This window comes from Cololabis saira, chromosome 2, assembly GCF_033807715.1.
Source record: "Cololabis saira isolate AMF1-May2022 chromosome 2, fColSai1.1, whole genome shotgun sequence".
NCBI lineage: Eukaryota > Metazoa > Chordata > Actinopteri > Beloniformes > Belonidae > Cololabis > Cololabis saira.
Genome location: NC_084588.1, coordinates 40,811,059 through 40,830,615, shown reverse-complemented (window position 1 = coordinate 40,830,615; position 19,557 = coordinate 40,811,059). Strand labels below are relative to the sequence as shown.

The following is a 19,557-nucleotide window of genomic DNA, read 5'->3' as shown; positions in this document are numbered from 1 at the left end:
AGAAATCTGAGAGTGTAATCATTTTTCCCAGATACACTTTTATGTTCTCGCCATCATTTCTAAAACTCTGTTTCTGAGGCTTCTTTCTCAGTTTTGTTTTTCTTTTTGGGGCGCAGTTCTGAAACGAGTCAAATGAGCGCTGAGTCAGTCTGTCTACTGCGGACAGGTGGGACACAGTTGAGATTGAAGCATTTGGCACTGAATTAATGCCGTAGTAACTTGACTTATTCCACCATCAAAAATGTTTAGTGAAACAAAAATCAGCAGCAGTTTACTTACCGATCTAAAAGAAATGCAGCAAGTTCTGCATCAAACTTCATTTCATTGCTGACCATGAGCCGTCTCCAAGGGCGTGAAACACTGCTGATGTTTACTCTGGTTTTAGTCCTGTTTTTATTTGTTCTTTTTCACTTCTAAACAAGGCTTTTTCAGCCATCTTTGATGAAAAAAAAGATAACTTTGGGGCGGTACCTATATGACTGACACGTCCAAGTACGCCCACAAACTGTGCAAATTCGTCATGATGTACTGATGCTGCTATGTTGCTCTCTATCGCCGCACATGGCAGAAACTGGTATTACGAGACTGGAAGGCCGAAGCTAGTTACTTAACACGCAAACTCTGTAGATATCTCAGCAACCAAATACACAGTTATCAGTTTTATTATATAACTGCACTTATTTCTTCTCACTCTCTTGTTGTTTCTAGGTTTTTTTTATATTTTAACGTACAATCTTATACATCCCTCCTTTTAAAGCAGCACAACCTAACTTTCAGCTTTTGTTGAGTTTGGCGGCTCCTTTGGACAACAGTGGTAGTGCTTTACCAGTAGTGTGGAAGGGTTCCTACCATCCACCTCCAAGTTACATAGTGCCAGTGAAGGTGATACAGACCCCTCAGACCATGACAGAGGTTCATTAAACCTGTTGTAAGTTGATGTACCATCACAATGACTCTGGAAATATGATATTAAGGTGGAAAAGTTACATAGTGCTGCTTTAAACATAGCCACAGAGAAAATAACGCTCGACAAATAATGGAGTGTGAATAATGGTGTTTGTTTGGACTGCTGCTGCTCACAGGGCTGCTGTGGCGAGGCGGAGGCCCAGCAGGCGGGGAGGATGCAGACCACCTCCCAGCCCATCCAGTGTGAGCTGCCGACCATCCCGGTGCAGATCGGCTCACACTTCCTCAAAGGAGTGTCCTTCAATGAGTCAGCGGCGGAAAATCTTAAACTAAAAACGGTACATTCCTGACGCTGCTGCTTTCTGTTCCCTGAACAGGTTACAGCCAGATTTTCAGAAACTTGAGTAAAAGTGGGGTTTTTTTTTTTAACTGTCAAGAATAAGTATTTGAATCATGTTTGTATCTCTCTGGAAGTCATCAACTTTTACACGATCAGCAGTTATTTTAAGATCATTTCCTTCTGTGTTCTCAGTGATCAGCTACGGGTCTAGTTGTCTTTTGTTTACCACTGTCTGTAGTGTAATATCAGATATAACAGGTGTTGATCGCAGGCTGGTTTTTGTCAATGACCCCCGTCTTGCCTTGTGTTCAGCACACGATGCTGCAGCTCATTAAGGAGGTGCTGGGACAGAATGGAGTGACCCCCAGGGACGACTCTCCGGTTACAGAGGTCCTGAACCAGGTCTGCCCATCCAGTTGGAGAGGAGCCTGCAAGACGGCCGTCCAGCTGCTGTTTGCTCAGGCTGGCCTGGTGAGTGGAGAGACAAAAGAATATTCCTTTTTAATTTTCTTCACCTTGTTCCTTCGCTTTTAAAGGTTTCACTTTTGGTAGTAAAAGCAGATGCTTTTATGAACAGGCCCGCTTTACTTAACCTATGCCTGTAGATCACTGGCTTGTTGCCATCTCATTGTTCGTTTGGAGTGTAAGGGAGATGAGCAGATCTGTTCACCCACTTTTAACTGCAAACAAACACCAGACATGAACAAAAGAGAAGAACATTTGCTCCAACATCTGAGTGAAGGATAAGCCTGGACCTCCAGTTTGAGGACTGTCCTAACAGTAAAGCCCTTTTTTTGTTTGTTTGTTTAGTTTTTTTGTGTGTGGTAGTTTCAGTCCAGAGAAGTATAAGAACATTTTGTCTATTTTTGATGGTTTGTCTTCAGTTCTGATGGCAGATTTGGCTTACCTGATCCATAATGTCAAAGCTGGGATCTCTCACTTAGCCAGCCTTTCCAATGATTCACCTGCTTCTTTTAATCACATTTCCTGCAATACAGGAAGTGGACTCCTACCTTCTTCTATCCCTCTTTGTGACCGTCTTACTGGTGTCGACGAGCCAAGGCCACTTTCAGAGAACTCGTGAATATATTTGAAATGCAGCGAGCAGGACGGCTCCACTGTTTGTAACTGATTAAAAGCCATCGGCTTTCTCACCTTAAACGATTCACACTGGCCAAGTGGGAAATGCTTACTGGCCAGAAGCCTCCGACTTCTGGCTTCTTTTAAACTCCATAAACATACAAGATTGAAAATGCCCAGCATAGTTTGATTTAAAGCATGAGGCAGGATTGAGGCAGGATTTATGAAAAAAAATGCGTATACGTTTTAAGTTTTCTAGTAATAATGTCAGATGAAGCGTTCCAAACCAAAAAGAATGAGCCCTCTACCGTATCTCTCCGTTGCCTTGAACAGGCTGTGTGCTGCAAAATGTGCTGCAATTCGGACTCCAAATTTCCCGCGCTGGGCGGCGGATGTGACGTCACATGACGCTGCATGCACGTTCTCCCCGTTCTCCTGTGCCGGCTTCGCTGTTGGCTGCAGTACCCCCGACGGCCGTCGTGGCGAAGGGTGGCGCTAGAGAGTCTCATTTCTTAAAAAGAGCCTCATGCTCCTTTAACTTTATTTGCGAGACTCTTGGTTTGTGTAAATAAATCATAGATAAAATTACAAACATTTAAGCCCAGACGGATCTGGTTAATGACAGTTGTTTGGATGTTGCCCTCATACAACACCACGATGGATCTGAAATAAAACAATAAAGATGTCATCAAAGTTTAGACTTTCAGATTTATTTAAGGGGTTCCTCAAAAATAAGACATTAATCATTTAGGAACTACAGTCATTTTAGGCAGAGTGCATCCATTGGACTCATGGACTCATTAGTATGTGGATAAGTGAGATCATTGTAAATATAACACACACACACACCCATAGCCACACAGACATATACATACTCGCACACACACACATAGACATACACATTGGCTTGTTCACCTGCACGCTTGCTCTATAGTTTTTGGGGTTAGTTAGTCGCGGTAGTTTAGCTCAGATTGTGAGCTCGAGATTTGGGTCGATTGCTGCTCGTGTTTTGGCCGGTTCCGTGTTGGTTTCGTGTTTCATTTGTGGTTTTTGTTGCAGATTTCCAGTGCTCGACGTGCGCCTCAATGGTATTAACCATTAATATGTGTGTAGACAAGTTAAAAAAAAAAGGAAATATAACTGTAAAATCCTTGACTGCCTCCAGTCTGGTTTGTCACCAAACTCCCCTTCGCTGGCGACTTTCTGCCTTCAGGTTTGTCCTCTGGAAGTGAAAAAGTTGTTCTCCCAGGTTGAGATCAAGTGACTGAGTTGGCCATTAAAGAATATTAAACTTCTTTTCCTTAAAAGGTCTTGATTTTCTTTCACCTTGTGATTATAGTCATTCATTATCACCGCCGTGGAGCACTTTGCTACCAGTTCTGTTGCATTTGTCTGAGTGTGAGCAGAGCGATTAGTCCTGTGCACCTCAGAATTCATCAGTAAACACCAATAAACACTCCACTGGCAGCCATACATGTCCATACCATAACACTGCCTCCGCCATGTTTGACACATTATGTGGTAGGAGTTGGATCTTGAGCTGTTACTTTCCTTCTCCGTAGTCCTGCAGCTATATTTTATTTTGGTTTCATCTATCCTCAAACACAAAAGGCTTTTCTTTAGATTTTTCCTGGCAAAGTGAAATCTGGATTTTCTGTTCTTGAATTGGTTGCACCTTTTTGTAAAGCCTCTGTATTTACGCTCATGAAGGCATCTCTTTATTACAACAATAAAACATCCGTCCCCAGATTATTCTGGACTTCTTTTAATGTTGTGAAGGGTTTTTCTTCACCAAAGAGGATGCTAGGATGATCCACTTCAGCTGTCTTTTGTGGTCCTCCAGGCTTCTGATGGTGTTGACATCACCAGGGATTTTGGTCTTTTTCATAATTTACCGTGCTCTTGATTTGACCACACCTAATGTTTTTGCTCTCTCTCTTTTATGTTTTCCTATATGATGTTTTTCTTTTTTTGGACTTCACTGGACTTCATAGCAGTAGCTCCAGTCAAACTGCTGCCAGCTCAGTAACCTGATATCAACTGCAGACCTTTTATCTGTTTCATTTCTATTGAAGTAAAGAGGGAATAGACAATAACTGCCCAGCCAACTTCAAACAGATTTGAGCCGTTGAAAATGTTGAGATGGCTATAATTCCTTAATCTTAAAACCTTTGCCGTGCTGTTTTAAAGGAAATATATATATATATATATATATATATATATATATAATTTATATTTGTGGACACAACTGTATATGGAGTTTTTCTACAAGCAGAATCCACAGCAGGAACAAGACAACGCTGTAGACGCGGTTGTTTTACTGGGAGATGCTGATGAACATGTTTGTGTGTCCGACAGGTCGTCGTGGATACTGCTCAGATTGAGAACAAAGAGGCCTATGCTCCTCAGATCACTCTGGAAGGATCCAGGGTGGTGGTCCAGGTTCCCTCTACGTGGTGAGTGCATCAAGCTGCTTTTATTTTTTTACAGGTTTATTTGGGATTTTTAAAAACCGGACACATCGTCCCACTTTTAGAGTAATAAAAGTATACAGTAAGAACCAAACAAACAAACATCGACAAAAAGACAGGCAAACAAAAAAGCCAGTTATTTGCATCACAGTGAATTTAACTGACAGAGAACAAATAAAATAAATCTCTATTCCAGTCCAGGTAGATTAGTCACATGACAGAGTAGTGGGTCCCAGGTTCTACTGCATTTATTGTTCAGGTCTCTGGTTGCACATCTGATTCTTTCTAGTTTGATGTTTTGCATCGTGTCCTTTTATCCACTGGTTGCTTGACGGAGGAGTTGCATCTTTCCATTTAAACAATAAATCTCCTGGTCAACACCGAGGAGAAAGAGATGACCCTGGCTAGCAGAGTGGGAGACTTGCAGTCTGTTTGTGCATAACACCGAACAATGTATAAGAGGGTACAATATTACAATCACAGGCTTTAGAAACAACAAAACTAAAACTTAGTGAGTTCAGGGCAAAGCCAGAACATATGATAGAGAGTTGCAGGCATTTGTTTGCACCCGTCACAAATTGGACACAGTCGGAAATAGTCCGGCCAACTTAGCTTTAGAGAAATGAAGACGGTGTAATACCTTAAACTGTATCAGAGCATGTGTTGCACATATGCAAGAGGAGTGAACGTGTAAGAGAGCTGCTCCCATTCCTCACCTGTCTCCCACTGCTCTGATGTAAGATGAGGAGGGGTTATATTTATCCATGAAATAAGAGTAAATTCAGGAGATTCTACCTTTTTTATTGAACATATTAAGAGAGACCAGATAATCCAGGGTGGTTGATTGAGGAACAGCTGGGATGTTGGGACATTTCTTATGAAATCAAATAGCGAAAGGGATACAGGACTGTCTCAGAAAATTAGAATATTGTGATAAAGTCCATTATTTTCTGTAATGCAAAAATGTCATACATTCTGGATTCATTAAAAATCAACTGAAATATTGCAAGCCTTTTATTATTTTAATATTGCTGATCATGGCTTACAGCTTAAGAAAACTCAAATATCCTATCTCAAAAAATTAGAATATTCTGGGAATCTTAATCTTAAACTGTAAGCCATAATCAGCAATATTAAAATAATAAAAGGCTTGCAATATTTCAGTGGATTTGTAATGAATCCAGAATGTATGACATTTTTGTTTTTTTTAATTGCATTACAGAAAATAAAGGACTTTATCACAATATTCTAATTTTCTGAGACAGTCCTGTATATTATCAATATACAGATCCTTAATTCTTTGTACGCCCTTGTCGTGCAAATTTTTTGAATATTTTCTCTAACAGAGATGGGTAAATAAGGGTGTTATTCACTAAAGGTGAGTGAGTAGAAATATTCTGGATGCCAAAACATTTTTTAAATTGTCCCAGAATGCGTAGTGATTGGGTCACAATGACATTTCCTTCAACTATTGTTGGCAGGGAGAGCAAGGCAGACTGAGAATACGGTCTACAGGTGGCCGTTTCAGTCTGAAACCGCGCAGGAGAGTCTTCTTTATTATATTTCAGCCGCAGCGACATGCCATTAAAATCTGCAGCCCAGCAGTATGAACGCAATTTAGGAAGTGAAAGCCACCTCATTTCTTTGGCTTCTCCATGTGCTTTCTCTTTCTACGGGGGACGGGACCGTTGTTCCAGATGAAAGGACCATCCATCAAGCTGCTTTTAAAGAGATGATGAAACAGTTTAAAAACCAGAACTACTTCAATTCTATGTTATTAAAAGGACATTATCTCCAAAAACATTGACCTGATTGTTGTAAATACAGTTGTGTCAAGTTTAAAGCTCATTTGGATCATTTAGGTTTTCCTTCTTTAACAAATGCACTTGAGCCTTTTGTGGTTAAAACATTGTCTTTGATTTGAAGTCCATGTCTTATGTTGTTGTGGATGTTCAGGTGTCTGAAGGAAGACCCCGCCACTATGTCCCTGCTCCAGAGAAGCCTGGACCCGGAAAAGACACTGGGACTCGTAGACGTCCTTTACACAGCAGTGTTTGACATAAACAGGTGGAAGGAGAGAAAGTGAGTGTTCCACAATATTTTACAGTCACTTTCTGTTTTTCTTTTTAAATCTCTAAAATCAAATGTGTGTGTGTTTCCCACCAAAAGAGAGCAAACCCTGCCGACTATTCAGATCCAGCTGCGAGAGAACCCCGACTACGGCAGCCAGGCAGACTTACCTGCAGGTACCAGCTCCAAAACCTCCAGTGGACTACCAAAAACGATCTATAAGCTGACTTCCAAGTTCACCAAGAAGGTCTCATCCAGCTCCAACACTGGAGGCAGCTATTCAATCCCAAGTACGCCCTCTCGAAGTATGCTGACGAGCAGTAGCTCCGAGGACAAGGCCAAAGGCCTGGGCCACGGGGACGGGAGGCTGCAGAGCATCCTACAGCTGGGCAGCCTGTCCTGCACCCCGGACCCCACCCAGCAAATCCAGTTGGCTAACGGCTTGGTGTCTGAGGACCAGGGGATGAACCTGCCCACCGACCAAGAGATGCAAGATGTCATTGACTTTCTCTCAGGTTTCAACATGGGCAAATCCCAGCAGGCCTCGCCTCTGGTCAAGAGGAGGAACTCGGTGGCGTCGGCCAACCCCGCTGAGCTGAAACCTCCCAGCGGTCAAGCAGCTTCCCAACCTGTGTCTCACAGTGCCCTGCAGCCCCAAGCCCAGTCCCTGCCTCCGCAGCCGCCCCCCTCGTCGGTTCAGAAGCAGCAAGCTCAGCCTCAGTCGCAGCCACCTCCTTCCCAGCAGCCCCAGCCCCAGCAGCAGCCCCCGCCTCCGCAGCAGCAGCCCTCCCCACAGGCCCTGCAGTACTACCAGCACCTCCTGCAGCCCATCACCCAGCAGCAGGCTCCTCCTCCCCCTCCTCCGCAGCTTCCTCCTCCACAAACCCCCCCACAGGTCCTACCGCAGCAGAGGGTGGCCAGCAAGTGGCTGGGCGGCTCCGGGCAGCAGCAGCCTCCGCCGCAGGGCCCCCCGGCAGGGCTGTCTCCCCTGGGGCCCATCGGGCAGTGGGGGTCTCCCGGACTGCCGGACCTCAGCTCGGACCTGTACAGTCTGGGCCTGGTGAGCACCTACATGGACACCGTCATGTCGGAGATGCTGGGCCAGAAGCCGCAGGGGCCCCGCAACAACACCTGGCCCAACAGGGACCAGAGCGAAGGCGTGTTCGGGGTCCTGGGAGACACGCTGCCCTTCGACCCGGCAGGTGAGCTGCACCTGCACCCTCTGATGCATCTAATCACACCCACTAGTTCACCTGAAACCAGTACAGTACACAGTATGTTCAGGGGTTTGCTCGGTGTCACGAGCTGCGCTGAAGGTTTTAAATACGGTACTTTAATAAACGGCTCCATTCAAGAGCTTAATTTTGCCCTTTTGACTTCTGGACATGTGGGGAAGAAACGAAAGTGAGCTAAAGAAAGGCAAGGCAAGTTTATTTGTACTATAGCGCAATTCAACACAAGGTAATTCAAAGTGTATGGGCAGAAATATGTGCCACTAGAAACTGAATTTGAATAATTTATATTTGAATTTGAATTGCTCAACTTGAATAATTGCATTAAAAAACTGAATCTGAATCACATAATTTGAATTTGTATTGTTTAATTTGAATCATTGCATTAAAAAACTGAATCTACATTCAGTTCTCACAATTCAAATTCAGTTCTTGCAATTCAATTTCAATTTTACTTAGCCAGACATCCAGGTCTTCCGGAGGAAACGCAATCGAGTGCAGATACAAAGAACTACTTTTCACGTAGCCTACTATAACCTCTATTTTCTTTCACCGATATAAACGACCAATGGGAGCTAGATATTTCGAAACCTATTGTGTTTTCTCCATTCTGTGTAAAAAGTGTAGATTTATATCTTGCCGTTTTGTAGGAAAACTTCTGCTGCTAGCAATTCAAATATAAATTATTCAAATTCAGTTTCTAGTGGCACATATTTCTGCCCATAAAAGTTCTTTACATCAACATTAAAAGCAGCAAGACACAATTAAACAGTAAATAACAAATAAAATGAAATGATAAGAAAAGAGGTAAAATAATCAGAAGCACAAGTTGTTAAAAAGTAAGGGCAGTAGAGTACAGGCAGGTAAGTATTTAATTTAAGAGTACGCTTCAGTAAACAGTAATGAAAGTAACGAAACATGTTGTGGGAAGTTTATCTTAAATCCTTTCTGCTGTCACAAAAAAAACCTTGTAACTGCGAGACAGCTGTTTTAAGTTAAACATCTGGATCGGAGCCCAGTAGAGAGCTATATGTGAGGTCAGCGGACACACAAGGTTACACACAACTACACATCAGTTCAGAGGAAGAACAACATACAGGGAAGGATAAATGAGGGTACGTCGTGCTTTTGTCTCCTGAAATCAGAGACTAATTAGTGATTCAACTAATCCTGCGGCTTTGATCCCGTTATTATTAGAAATCCTGGAGGACTTTATCAATGTTTCCATGACTTATTAGTTGGTTGTCTGTTGTAGCAGGAGACTCTAGCTCTGTAGCAGTGTAATCCTGCTCAAAGCACTTACACGCTCTGAACGGGGCTTTGCTGACCTATAAAATGAGTCTGGGCTAAATTGAGATCTTTCTTGGCTCATAAAAGAAAATTAGTTTGCAGATGTCTGTTAAGATAAACAGGGACTAGTAGACAGAACATCAATAACAAAAGGTAACGTTATTACATGGAAAGCAGCATAACATCCATTTAATAATCACGAGCTCCAACCGGTGTGCGACGAAGTCTCCTTGATACAATAGTTAGTATTTATGTAGCATCTTGAAACATTTGAGACTTTGATCTGAATGAAGTAATCACTTTAAGAATGACTGAATCAGACGTGTTTATTGCTGCACGTGGTTGCAGTTGTAATGTGACAATATGGGCTGGATTTAACGTCTGTCGGTTTCAGTTTTTTACAATGCAGCAGACTCTTTTGATGGCAGCCAGAGACCCTTTGTGTGGAGCCGACTTACAGCTATTGTGATGTTTCTGCGACGCTAGACAGTCTGGCTGAATGGGCTGAGCTCCGGGGAGCCAAAGAGAAGAGCTGAGGGCGTCAGAAACTCACAGTTGTGTTTGTCCTCCCTCTCCATGCGCAGTTGGCTCCGACCCAGAGTTTGCACGTTATGTTGCCGGCGTCAATCAGGCCATGCAGCAGAAACGGCAGGTGCAGCAGATCCGGCGGCCCAGCAACACGCGCAGCAACTGGCCAATGCCTGATGAGCAGCACCGGACCTGGCCCCACCCAGAGTACTACAGCGAGGGGTAGGACCCACGCACCACGTCCATGCATCGCCCCCGCCCTGTTGCTCACGCACGGACAGGAAACTTCTGTTTTTTTTATATATATATATATATATATGTTAGGCAAACTGACTTCACAACATTTTAACATAAGACTATATTGAGTAAGTTTAAAGAGGAAATAAGAGTGAAAATATTAGATTCATGTCAAAAGGCTTTGATACAGAACTCTTAATTTTTATATATATATATATATATATATATATATATATATATATATATATATATATATATTAGTTTATCTTTGAAATCACCAGCTTTTAAGGCCTGTAATGGCCCAGCTGCAGATTTTATCAGTGTGAGTGTAGCCTGAGGCGTTCAGATGTGACCCCTCCTACTGCTCGTTTGTTGGCTTTTAACCCCTTAAAGCCTGAAAAAACACAATAATCCCAATTTTTTTCAAATTTTAAGTGTTAATTATATAATGGGATCCAACACACCTCCAATTGTGTATTAAAACCATTTCTGAATAAAATTTTCCATATCATTATAAAAACATTAGGTACATTTATGTATTTCTTATTTAGTTACTTTATTTTTTTTTATATTTTCTCCCTTTTTTGATTAAGAGGTTGAAATTCCTGTATCAAATATGATGCATCATAGCGTTACGGTCAGAGCAGGTCGTGCTTTTTCTTGGATCTTGTTTCTGAATCCAACAAGCCTGACATTTGAAACACAAAATAGTCCCAATTCTTTTAATTCTTAGTGTTAATTATATATTGGAATAAAAAACACTTCCAATTGTGTATTAAAATCATTTCTGAATAATATTTGCCATATCATTATGAAAACATTAGGTAAATGTATGTATTACTTAGTTGCTTTATTTTTTCTCGCTTTTTTGATTAAGAGAGTGACATTCATATATCAAATATGATGCATCATAGCGTTCAGGTCAGAGCAGGTCGTGCTTCTTCTTGGATCTTGTTTCTGAATCCAACATCATCGTTGTCGGCGGTGGTTTAAAACTGTAACTGAGGTTTCACCATAAGTCATAACAGTTTTGGACGGTGGTTAAATTAACATCTTCATGTGGCTGACACCACGAGGCATTTACCATCTAAATTATGACTTCTTTTTTTTAAATTTCACATACTTGGGTTTGACATCATCCTGTTTACATCGTAGTTAAATAAAGCAGCTGCCCATCGCAGGGATATCACCTCATTATTAAATCCTGTGTACAGTTCTGTCCTCATTTATTCGAGAGTTTGACTTTAGATCTGAATTCCAAGCAAGCAGCTTATGTCTGTTATATTTCCCCTCATTAAATGAGCGTGATCCTGTTCTGAGACACTGCTAATGTGTCCTGTTGTCGCGTCCTCAGTGAGGCGGTGAACAGCAGCTGGTCGGCCAATCAGGGAGACTCGGCCAGCTCCAGCGATGAGACGTCTTCAGCCAACGGCGACAGCCTCTTCTCCATGTTTTCTGGGCCGGACCTTGTAGCAGCAGTTAAACAACGGAGGTAAGTCCCTCGTCGACCCGCGACTCGATATTCTCTCATCTGTTCTAACTACGGCAAGTTTGACTGGTCGAAACCTCACTGGTAATTATTCACAAATGAATATAAAAGGCCTCTGGAGATGTGAAAAGCTTATCTTCTCATCACACTAATGATGTGAGGGGAAAAATATTAAAGGGGACCTATTATGGCATCTAATATCTATTTTAAACAGGCCTTGAATGTCTTAAAAACAAGTTTTGATGTTTTTGCTAAATAAATTAGAAATTCAGTCTCTAAGCCATGTCTTTATCTTCCCAGTTTCTAACCTCCTTCTCTATGGGGGATTCTGAGTGGGCGGGGCTATGATAATGAGGCTCTGTGCTGATTGGCTGCATGAATGACGCGATACACCGCTACGAAAATATGGCGGAAGCTCCGGCCGGCGGAGTTAGTTGTGGGCGTGGTTTCACCCATCGCTCCTGTCGTGACGTCACGACAGGAGCAGAATCTACCGTAAACGGCTCGTAGATCCACATCACACTGGATGGCTCATCCGGGCGGCTGTACAGACACTGCAGAATTTGGTTGCTTTCTCTGAGTTGGCAGGCTGAGGGGAGACCACTTTATATATGTTAAAGCAAGAGAATACGTGTTTTTAATAATAGGTCCCCTTTAAATGTATTATGGTATGACTGAAACTGAATATCTCAGACTTCATGGTTCCCAACCTGGAAGTAAATAAGGAAGAATACGATGTGAGCTGAAGAGTGTGCAGGTTATTTATAAAAACTGTGAAGCACTTATGAAACACCCAGATGTGTAAAGTCGTCCAGTTCACGACTCGACATGGTTCTAACCTGCTACTAGGACATATTCCAAAAAAGGACATACCGTATTTTGCGGACCATTAGGCACACTCCATTATAAGTCCTGGTATCAATGAACGGGTCTGTTTTCATACATAAGGTGCACCGGGTTATAAGGTGCATGATAAAACGTGTATAAAGCGAAACAAACCAGTCTGGTGAGTCAAACTTTATTCACTCGTTCACAATAACTGTTATTTGTAACAAATACAGAAAAATACTTTCACATTTTAAATCATTCGTCTTCCACGAATCCACAAATAAAAAGTGGAGGTAAACGTTGTACTACGTCCTGCTCTCTGATTGGTTCATCGTTGCCAGCGATAGTGGACACCTGAAGTTAGTGTGAGGTTGGAACAACGTTGTATTCTAACATTTCATTATAACTGGATTATGATGTAGATTTGAAAATTGGGTTTACGCTAAAAACCAAACGTTAGCTTGACGTCTAATCATAGTAAATCTACATGGACCAGATGTTGGATGATGGTTGCTTGCCAGCGCTACATAATTACTTATCTACCGTTGTCTGACGTTGCAACCGGTATCCAACCCAGAACCGACTTTAATGTGTCTGAACGGTCAGACCATCAATCAAACGGAGCAGCTTCGTTGCTACCAAAAAAACGAAAACATTTTGATCTTTAAGCTAAACAAGTTCGAGGTCAGTAAGCACTACAAAATTCAAACATAAGGCGCCTTGCCGATGTTTGTTTGAGAAAATGTAAGGATTTTAAGTGCTCCTTATAGTGGGAAATACGGTAACCTGACTTTAGCAAGAACTTAAAAACGTCCCTATACTGCTTGTATACTGGGATGAGGACAGAAGTCCCGGTTGAGGTTTAACCACAGCCCCACTTATCCGTACATGTCAGAGTATTAACTGATTAACTCTCCTCTGGCATTGAGTTACTTCAGCACGCTGAATTCTTCTTCTGTCCTCAGAAAACACAGTTACGGAGAGCCAGAGGTGTGCACGCTGCCTTCACCCCCCCTCCATCACATCGGCGATGATAACCAGGTGAAGGTCACTGACAAAATCTCATTGTATATATTTTTTTCAACTGTGCTTTCTTTTTCACCTCTGTTTTGTTTTTTATTCTTTTTTCTATTGTATTTATACCGGACCAACAAAATTTCCCCTTGGGGAAGAATAAAGTCATCATCTATCTACAGGACTGTCTCAGAAAATTAGAATATTGTGATAAAGTCCTTTTATTTTCTGTAATGCAAAAATGTCATACATTCTGGATTCATTTCAAATCAACTGAAATATTGCAAGCCTTTTATTATTTTAATATTTCTGATCATGGCTTACAGCTTAAGAAAACTCAAATATCCTATCTCAAAACATTAGAATATTCTGGGAAGCTCAATCTTAAAATGTAAGCCATAATCAGTAATATTAAAATAATGAAAGGCTTGCAATATTTCAGTTGATTTGTAATTAATCCAGAATGTATGACATTTTTGTTTTTTTAATTGCATTACAGAAAATAAAGAACTTTATCACAATATTCTAATTTTCTGAGACAGTCCTGTATATTTTTCAGTTCAAGCTAGAAAATGTTTAGACATTTTTAAGTTAAAACTGTTCTCGTGTCATGACTGCGTTTATGGCTCTAACTTTACTGTGCTCCACAGGACAGCAAAACTAAAACCTGGCCCCCCAAAGCGCCCTGGCAGCACTCCGCTCACACCAACACCATGCCCAATCCCAGCTCTTCCTTGTACCAGATGAACATCCCTCCTTCCTCTCAGTGGAGCGACTCCATGCAGATGCTGCAGTCCCCGGTGTGGTCCACCGCCAGCGACTGCTCCCCCTCCGCCGGCATCTCCTCTGGTGGCATCTCCTCCGCCGGCATCTCCTCCGGCTACCCCTTCAACCAACAGCAGCAGCAACACAAACCCATGACCAAGGGCTTCAAATCCTTCCCCCTCAAACACGAGCACAGGCCCTCGTACCTTCACCAGTACTGATCAGAGCAAGTCCACGGTGAAGTTCCCCCCCCCGAGACCTGCAGTTCTGTCGACATGAGCCACTGAGTGGGCCAGGCTGCAGCCGGCGCGGCCCGCGCCCACCGAATCGAAAGATTTTAAACCCTTAGAGGCAATGTTATGTACACACACTGGCTCGACATTTTCTATCTATATTTTTCCATGTCAAACATCCCCATTTATACAAAAAAAAAAAGAAGAAAAAGTTAAAAAAAAATATGTATTTTCAAGTTTTCTTTTCTTTTTGTTGTGGAACTGCCATGTTTTAACTGCGAGAGAGGTGCATGTGCCATGCTGGCCGCAGTTAGTCTAGTGGTCGTTTCTCTGTCTGTTGAGCTTTTCCTCAGACAAGAGCTGGAGACGTGTAGGCCGTCACCCACTTGCTTCTGCAGCTGAATGCGTGCATGCGTGCGTGCATGCATGCGTGCGCGCGTGTAGAGGAGGGGGGTCATGAGACGGCGAGGGCTTGAGACGGTTCTCATTCTGCCCATAATAAATATACTGTGTCTACATAGCTGTAACTGCCAAATCTCTCGCAAGATGACTCAGAGTACAGCTACCCATCTACTGTTTCATAGCTTGTAAAATACTGAAGTTGAAATATAAATATTTAGTTCTTTTTATCAAGAGGCTTTGAGCAGGCTCAGCATAAATATAGTAAGTCACTGCAGAGGTGTAATTTGAGAGAAAGACACTACTTTTTCATAAACTGACCAGTTAAGAACTATAGCTGTAACTATGTGCCATGTCGGTATTGATTAGCACTTGCAGGATATCATTCACAACCAAAGTGTTGATCGGGTCACGAACAACGCTGAGGAGGTGTGAGGCAGTCTGGATTATTGATAAGCAGGAAGTTACAAGCTCCTTCGGTTGAGAGCACTGGGAAACATCTTCATCTGCTCCTCTCTAATTGCTAATTGGCGGTTTTTTTCTCAAGATTGACACACACTCCCATAAACCTAACATTTATTCTGTTTATTAATACATTATTTTTGTGTACAATTATTGACAGTATTAATCTTATTTTTGTATTTTCTTACATGTTATACCATAACTGTATGTTAGTGTTGAAGACATATTACATTATTTTCCACCTCCCAATATGTGAAAAAGCACATTTTTTTCCCTTCCTAGAGTTGAACTACACCATTTATCTACAAAGGTTACCAAATATGCCATGCTAAACACTAAAACATTGTGTGACGGGGTTTTTTTTTAGCCCTCCTTCCTTCGGTTTCTATGGCAATGGGCTGCATTTAAAAGCCCAGAATGTTATCCTTTTGTGATGTTTGCGGATGCCAATGTTGCCTGTATTTATGAAAAGACACCATGTTTTCAGAAAAACTAACATACTTAACATGTTTACAGAAGTTTGTTTGCTGTATATACATATAAATATATATCTTTTTATAGTTAATGTGCTTTGCACAATCAAGATATAGGGTTTGTTGCTTTTTGTCTGTGTTATCTCCCTAATTGTTGCAGCCTTTTTTAAGACGTCATGACAGACCTTGGACTGTAACTGTTAGCTTTTCAGCTGTGTCAAATGGTTTACTAGTGGCTTCTATAAAAGATTTAAGAAAAATAATAAAAACACGTTGCCCTGATTGAAGATATGAAGGGGGACTGCTTGGCTTCTGTTGCTTCTTGTTCTCTCGAGCTGGCAACTGACTCTTTCCAAGTGTACCAGCAATGCAAAAATATTAAAAAAATAAAAATAACTAGCGATTTGAAAGGCTGCTTGTGGTGTTCTTATGGTCAAACTCTTTCCCCGCACAACATTTACCATATCAGCTGGAAATGGAAATGCCCCCTGCTACAATCTGGTCTCTGACCCAACTCGTATCACATTAGGACACATTCTTGGAAAAATATAAATGTTTTATTTCAATGAAGAACATGTCGTAGATACATCCACATTACACTCCATTCATTCATCAGTCTTAAATATTTCGTCATCAAATCAGTTAATAGAGAAGATCCAGCCACAGAAACCTGCGATCACTGCGTCGCTGCATGTCCGTTCACAGCAGTGGGGGGGTCACCAGAGGTCAGCTGGAAACACAGACATTAGTGATGTGGGGATCAATACCGAAATAGATACTTCCGATACCAGATCTGTATGAGCTAAAATCGATTCTCAAATGAAAATATCGATACTTCACTCATTTGTGGTAATGTATATCATTAACAGGAATACGGTGGAAATTAACTAAACTATTCAGATTTTGTCTAAATGACACGCTGCTGGTAGGAACTACTTTTCTTCATTTTTATAGTACTTATTTTTGTTTATTATTCACTCATTTTTATTTTAATGGTTGTCATAGTTTTTTTGTGATGAAAAACTCTGGTTTTTCTGTTCTAACAGCTCAACTATATTGTGAATGAGGCCACCACCTCAGTATACTTCTGACTTTAAAATAAGTAACTAAGTTGTACACCAATTTCTTTTGATTTAGCGGGCACAATGTATCGGTATTGAATCTGTATCGCCGATACCAGCCTGAATTTGACTCAGCATCAGATCGGAAATCGGTGGCATTGAACATCAGTAGTAGACATATGCCACAAATTATTCTTGGTATTTTTGTGTAGTGTTTTGTACTTACATTTGTAGAGGCGGGGGGCATGTTGTCGGGACTGGCGTCGGCGATGGTCGCTAGGTAGACGATGTTGCGGTGAAGGATCTGTTGGTACCTGGTTGAAATGCAGAAAACCTTCAAATACCAAACTGGAAAGGACGTGCATCGACATACAGTACATGCTCACAACTTCATTTACTTCCTCCGCTTGTAGCAGACATACACACCTGCTCACTCACCTACATACTCACCCCACAGTTTTGGGGGATAGATAACCTAGTCTTGATTTCATTCTCAGAGACCTGGAATGGTTGCTGTTTGTGCCTCTGCCTGTTCCTGTTTGTTTTCTCTCTTGCAGATTCCTAAGGCTTGTGTGCCCGTTGTGTGTTTTCCTGTGTTTTCCTCATTTCAGATTTGCAGTGGATGCCCCCCCACCCTAACCCCCCGTGCCGGTGCCGTGCCAAAAAGTGATTTCCTGCCAGAATCTGATTTCTTCTGATTTGTGGCCGCGGGAGCGCGCACAGCAGCCCGTTGAGCGACAGCGCTAAAACGTCAGATTTTCAGATTATGAAGCTCAAGAATGAGATCAAGTCATATTTAGGCAAAAACAACTTTTCATTAACTGTATTTGGCCTTCAATCAATTTTTGGCAGGTGAAAATGTCTATTTTGTGTTGTAATGGTCCTTTAAAAGAGTTAAAAGCAATACTGTGAGCTCTAGTGTTTATATTATGAAGCTCAAGAATGAGATCAAATCATATTTAGGTAGAAACAACCTTTCATTAACTGTATTTGGCCTTCAATCAATTTTTGGCAGGTAAAAAGACCCATTTTCAGGGGAGAAATCAGATTCTGGCAGGCAATCACTTTTTGGCACGACACCGGTTCAGCTTTGTGACAGCTGTATGAAGCTATTGCCATTGATCTTTCACAAACATAGAAAGCTTTAAGTTTCTTTCAACAGTTTTTCACGTTCAGAAGTCTTGAAAAGATGTTAATGTTTCGAAGCAAAAGAAAATTCAAAAGTCCTCTGAACTTGTTTGTATCGGACATGTTATTAAAAACAAAAAAAATTGTAACACTTGAATTCCAAATAAAAAGAATTATCCACTAAAAAAAGAAATACAAATTTAAACATTTTTTAAAAAAGTGATAAACTTATCAGATAATTGATTATTTAAGTGATAAACTTACTGCACACACTCCACCGCGCGTCCCTTCTGCATGTACTCGGCGATGCATCTGATCAGCTGGTCGTTTTCATCAAGCAACTAGAACAGACAAATATGTGTTATTTATATTAAATAAATGCTATAATATAGTGAATTATGAACTCGATTATTATTAAAAAAGTGGATTTACTCCTAAAGAAACAGCTAACTGCTAATAAGCCATATAACTTCTTTTAGTCGCCTTGGAAGCAGCAGATATTCTGCTTTTACCCTCTGTATTGTCTCCTGGTTGATTTTCGCCTTCCCTCGCAGCCTCTTCGGGACAAACACGACGGACATTTCTGGAGTTTAACTTGTTTTACTTTTGTTGTTTTGTTTACATGTGGGTGCCTCCTCTTCTTCTTCTTCTCCTTTTTCCTTCTTCTTCTTCGTTGGATGCCGTCATTTCCGGCGGTGCAGCGCTTGTTGCTCTACCGCCATCTCCTGTACACTCGAAGAGTAGCACCCTACCGGTAAGAAAACGATAACTTTTCGGTTTCATTTTAGTGAAATGTTAAATTAGATTTAGTTTATTTTTATTTTTTTATGAATCTCATTTCATAGTTTTTTTCTGTCCCATTTTTATTCAACACTCTGTCCGTACTTTAGAGCAACATTATTTTTAAACTGCACCAGCCTTTAAAAATACTGGCACCAACCAACTCCAGTTCTTGTCCCTTTGTTCACAAGTCAGTTATAACAGGACTGTCTCAGAAAATTAGAATATTGTGATTTTCTGTAATGCAATTTTATTACAAATCAACTGAAATATTGCAAGCCTTTTATTATTTTAATATTGCTGATCATGGCTTACATCTAAAGAAAACTCAAATATCCTATCTCAAAAAATTAGAATACTCTGGGAAGCAATATTAAAATAATAAAAGGCTTGCAATATTTCAGTTGATTTGTAATGAATCCAGAATGTATGACATTTTTGTTTTTTTAAAGAACTTTATCACAATATTCTAATTTTCTGAGACAGTCCTGTAAAATAAAAACCCTCCTGAGTACAAAGACACTGATGAAGCAATTTGTCTTTCCTGTCAAACCCTGTTCATTTTAATTTGAGTGAAATGTTAGACTATTTTTCTAAATCTCATTTCATAGTTATTTCTTTCCAATTTTTATTCAACACACTGTACTCTACTATAAAGCAACATTATCTTTAAACTGCACAAGAAAATCTGAAATTTCCTAAAACACAATTTGTATTTGGATCACCCTCAAATCTAATTGTAGAAACTCATTGGAATGGTTAATCTTGGAG

At 41.0% G+C, this 19,557-nt stretch overlaps 2 protein-coding genes across 2 annotated transcripts in view; one reads left to right on the top strand and one right to left on the bottom strand.

Annotated features, from left to right (window-relative positions):
- LOC133463860 (granule associated Rac and RHOG effector protein 1-like) overlaps window positions 1–16,227 on the top strand; it is a 47,399-nt gene extending 31,172 nt beyond the window's left edge. Inside the window, exons 6-14 of the mRNA XM_061745614.1 lie at window positions 1,083–1,244; window positions 1,559–1,717; window positions 4,685–4,782; window positions 6,754–6,879; window positions 6,967–8,069; window positions 9,974–10,139; window positions 11,509–11,646; window positions 13,437–13,512; window positions 14,136–16,227. Of these exons, the coding sequence (XP_061601598.1) occupies window positions 1,083–1,244; window positions 1,559–1,717; window positions 4,685–4,782; window positions 6,754–6,879; window positions 6,967–8,069; window positions 9,974–10,139; window positions 11,509–11,646; window positions 13,437–13,512; window positions 14,136–14,471 (2,364 nt within the window). The 3' untranslated portion in view covers window positions 14,472–16,227. The remainder of the gene's footprint in view (window positions 1–1,082; window positions 1,245–1,558; window positions 1,718–4,684; window positions 4,783–6,753; window positions 6,880–6,966; window positions 8,070–9,973; window positions 10,140–11,508; window positions 11,647–13,436; window positions 13,513–14,135) is intronic.
- A 306-nt stretch (window positions 16,228–16,533) lies between these two features.
- On the bottom strand, window positions 16,534–18,673 carry ss18l2 (ss18, like 2). Its single transcript, XM_061735115.1, has 4 exons — window positions 18,519–18,673; window positions 18,271–18,347; window positions 17,056–17,192; window positions 16,534–16,547 (listed from the first exon to the last, which is right to left on the bottom strand). Exons 1-4 carry the CDS (start codon window positions 18,585–18,587, stop codon window positions 16,534–16,536), a joined length of 297 nt encoding a protein of 98 aa, XP_061591099.1. The 5' UTR covers window positions 18,588–18,673.
- Between the last annotated feature and the right edge of the window lie 884 nt (window positions 18,674–19,557).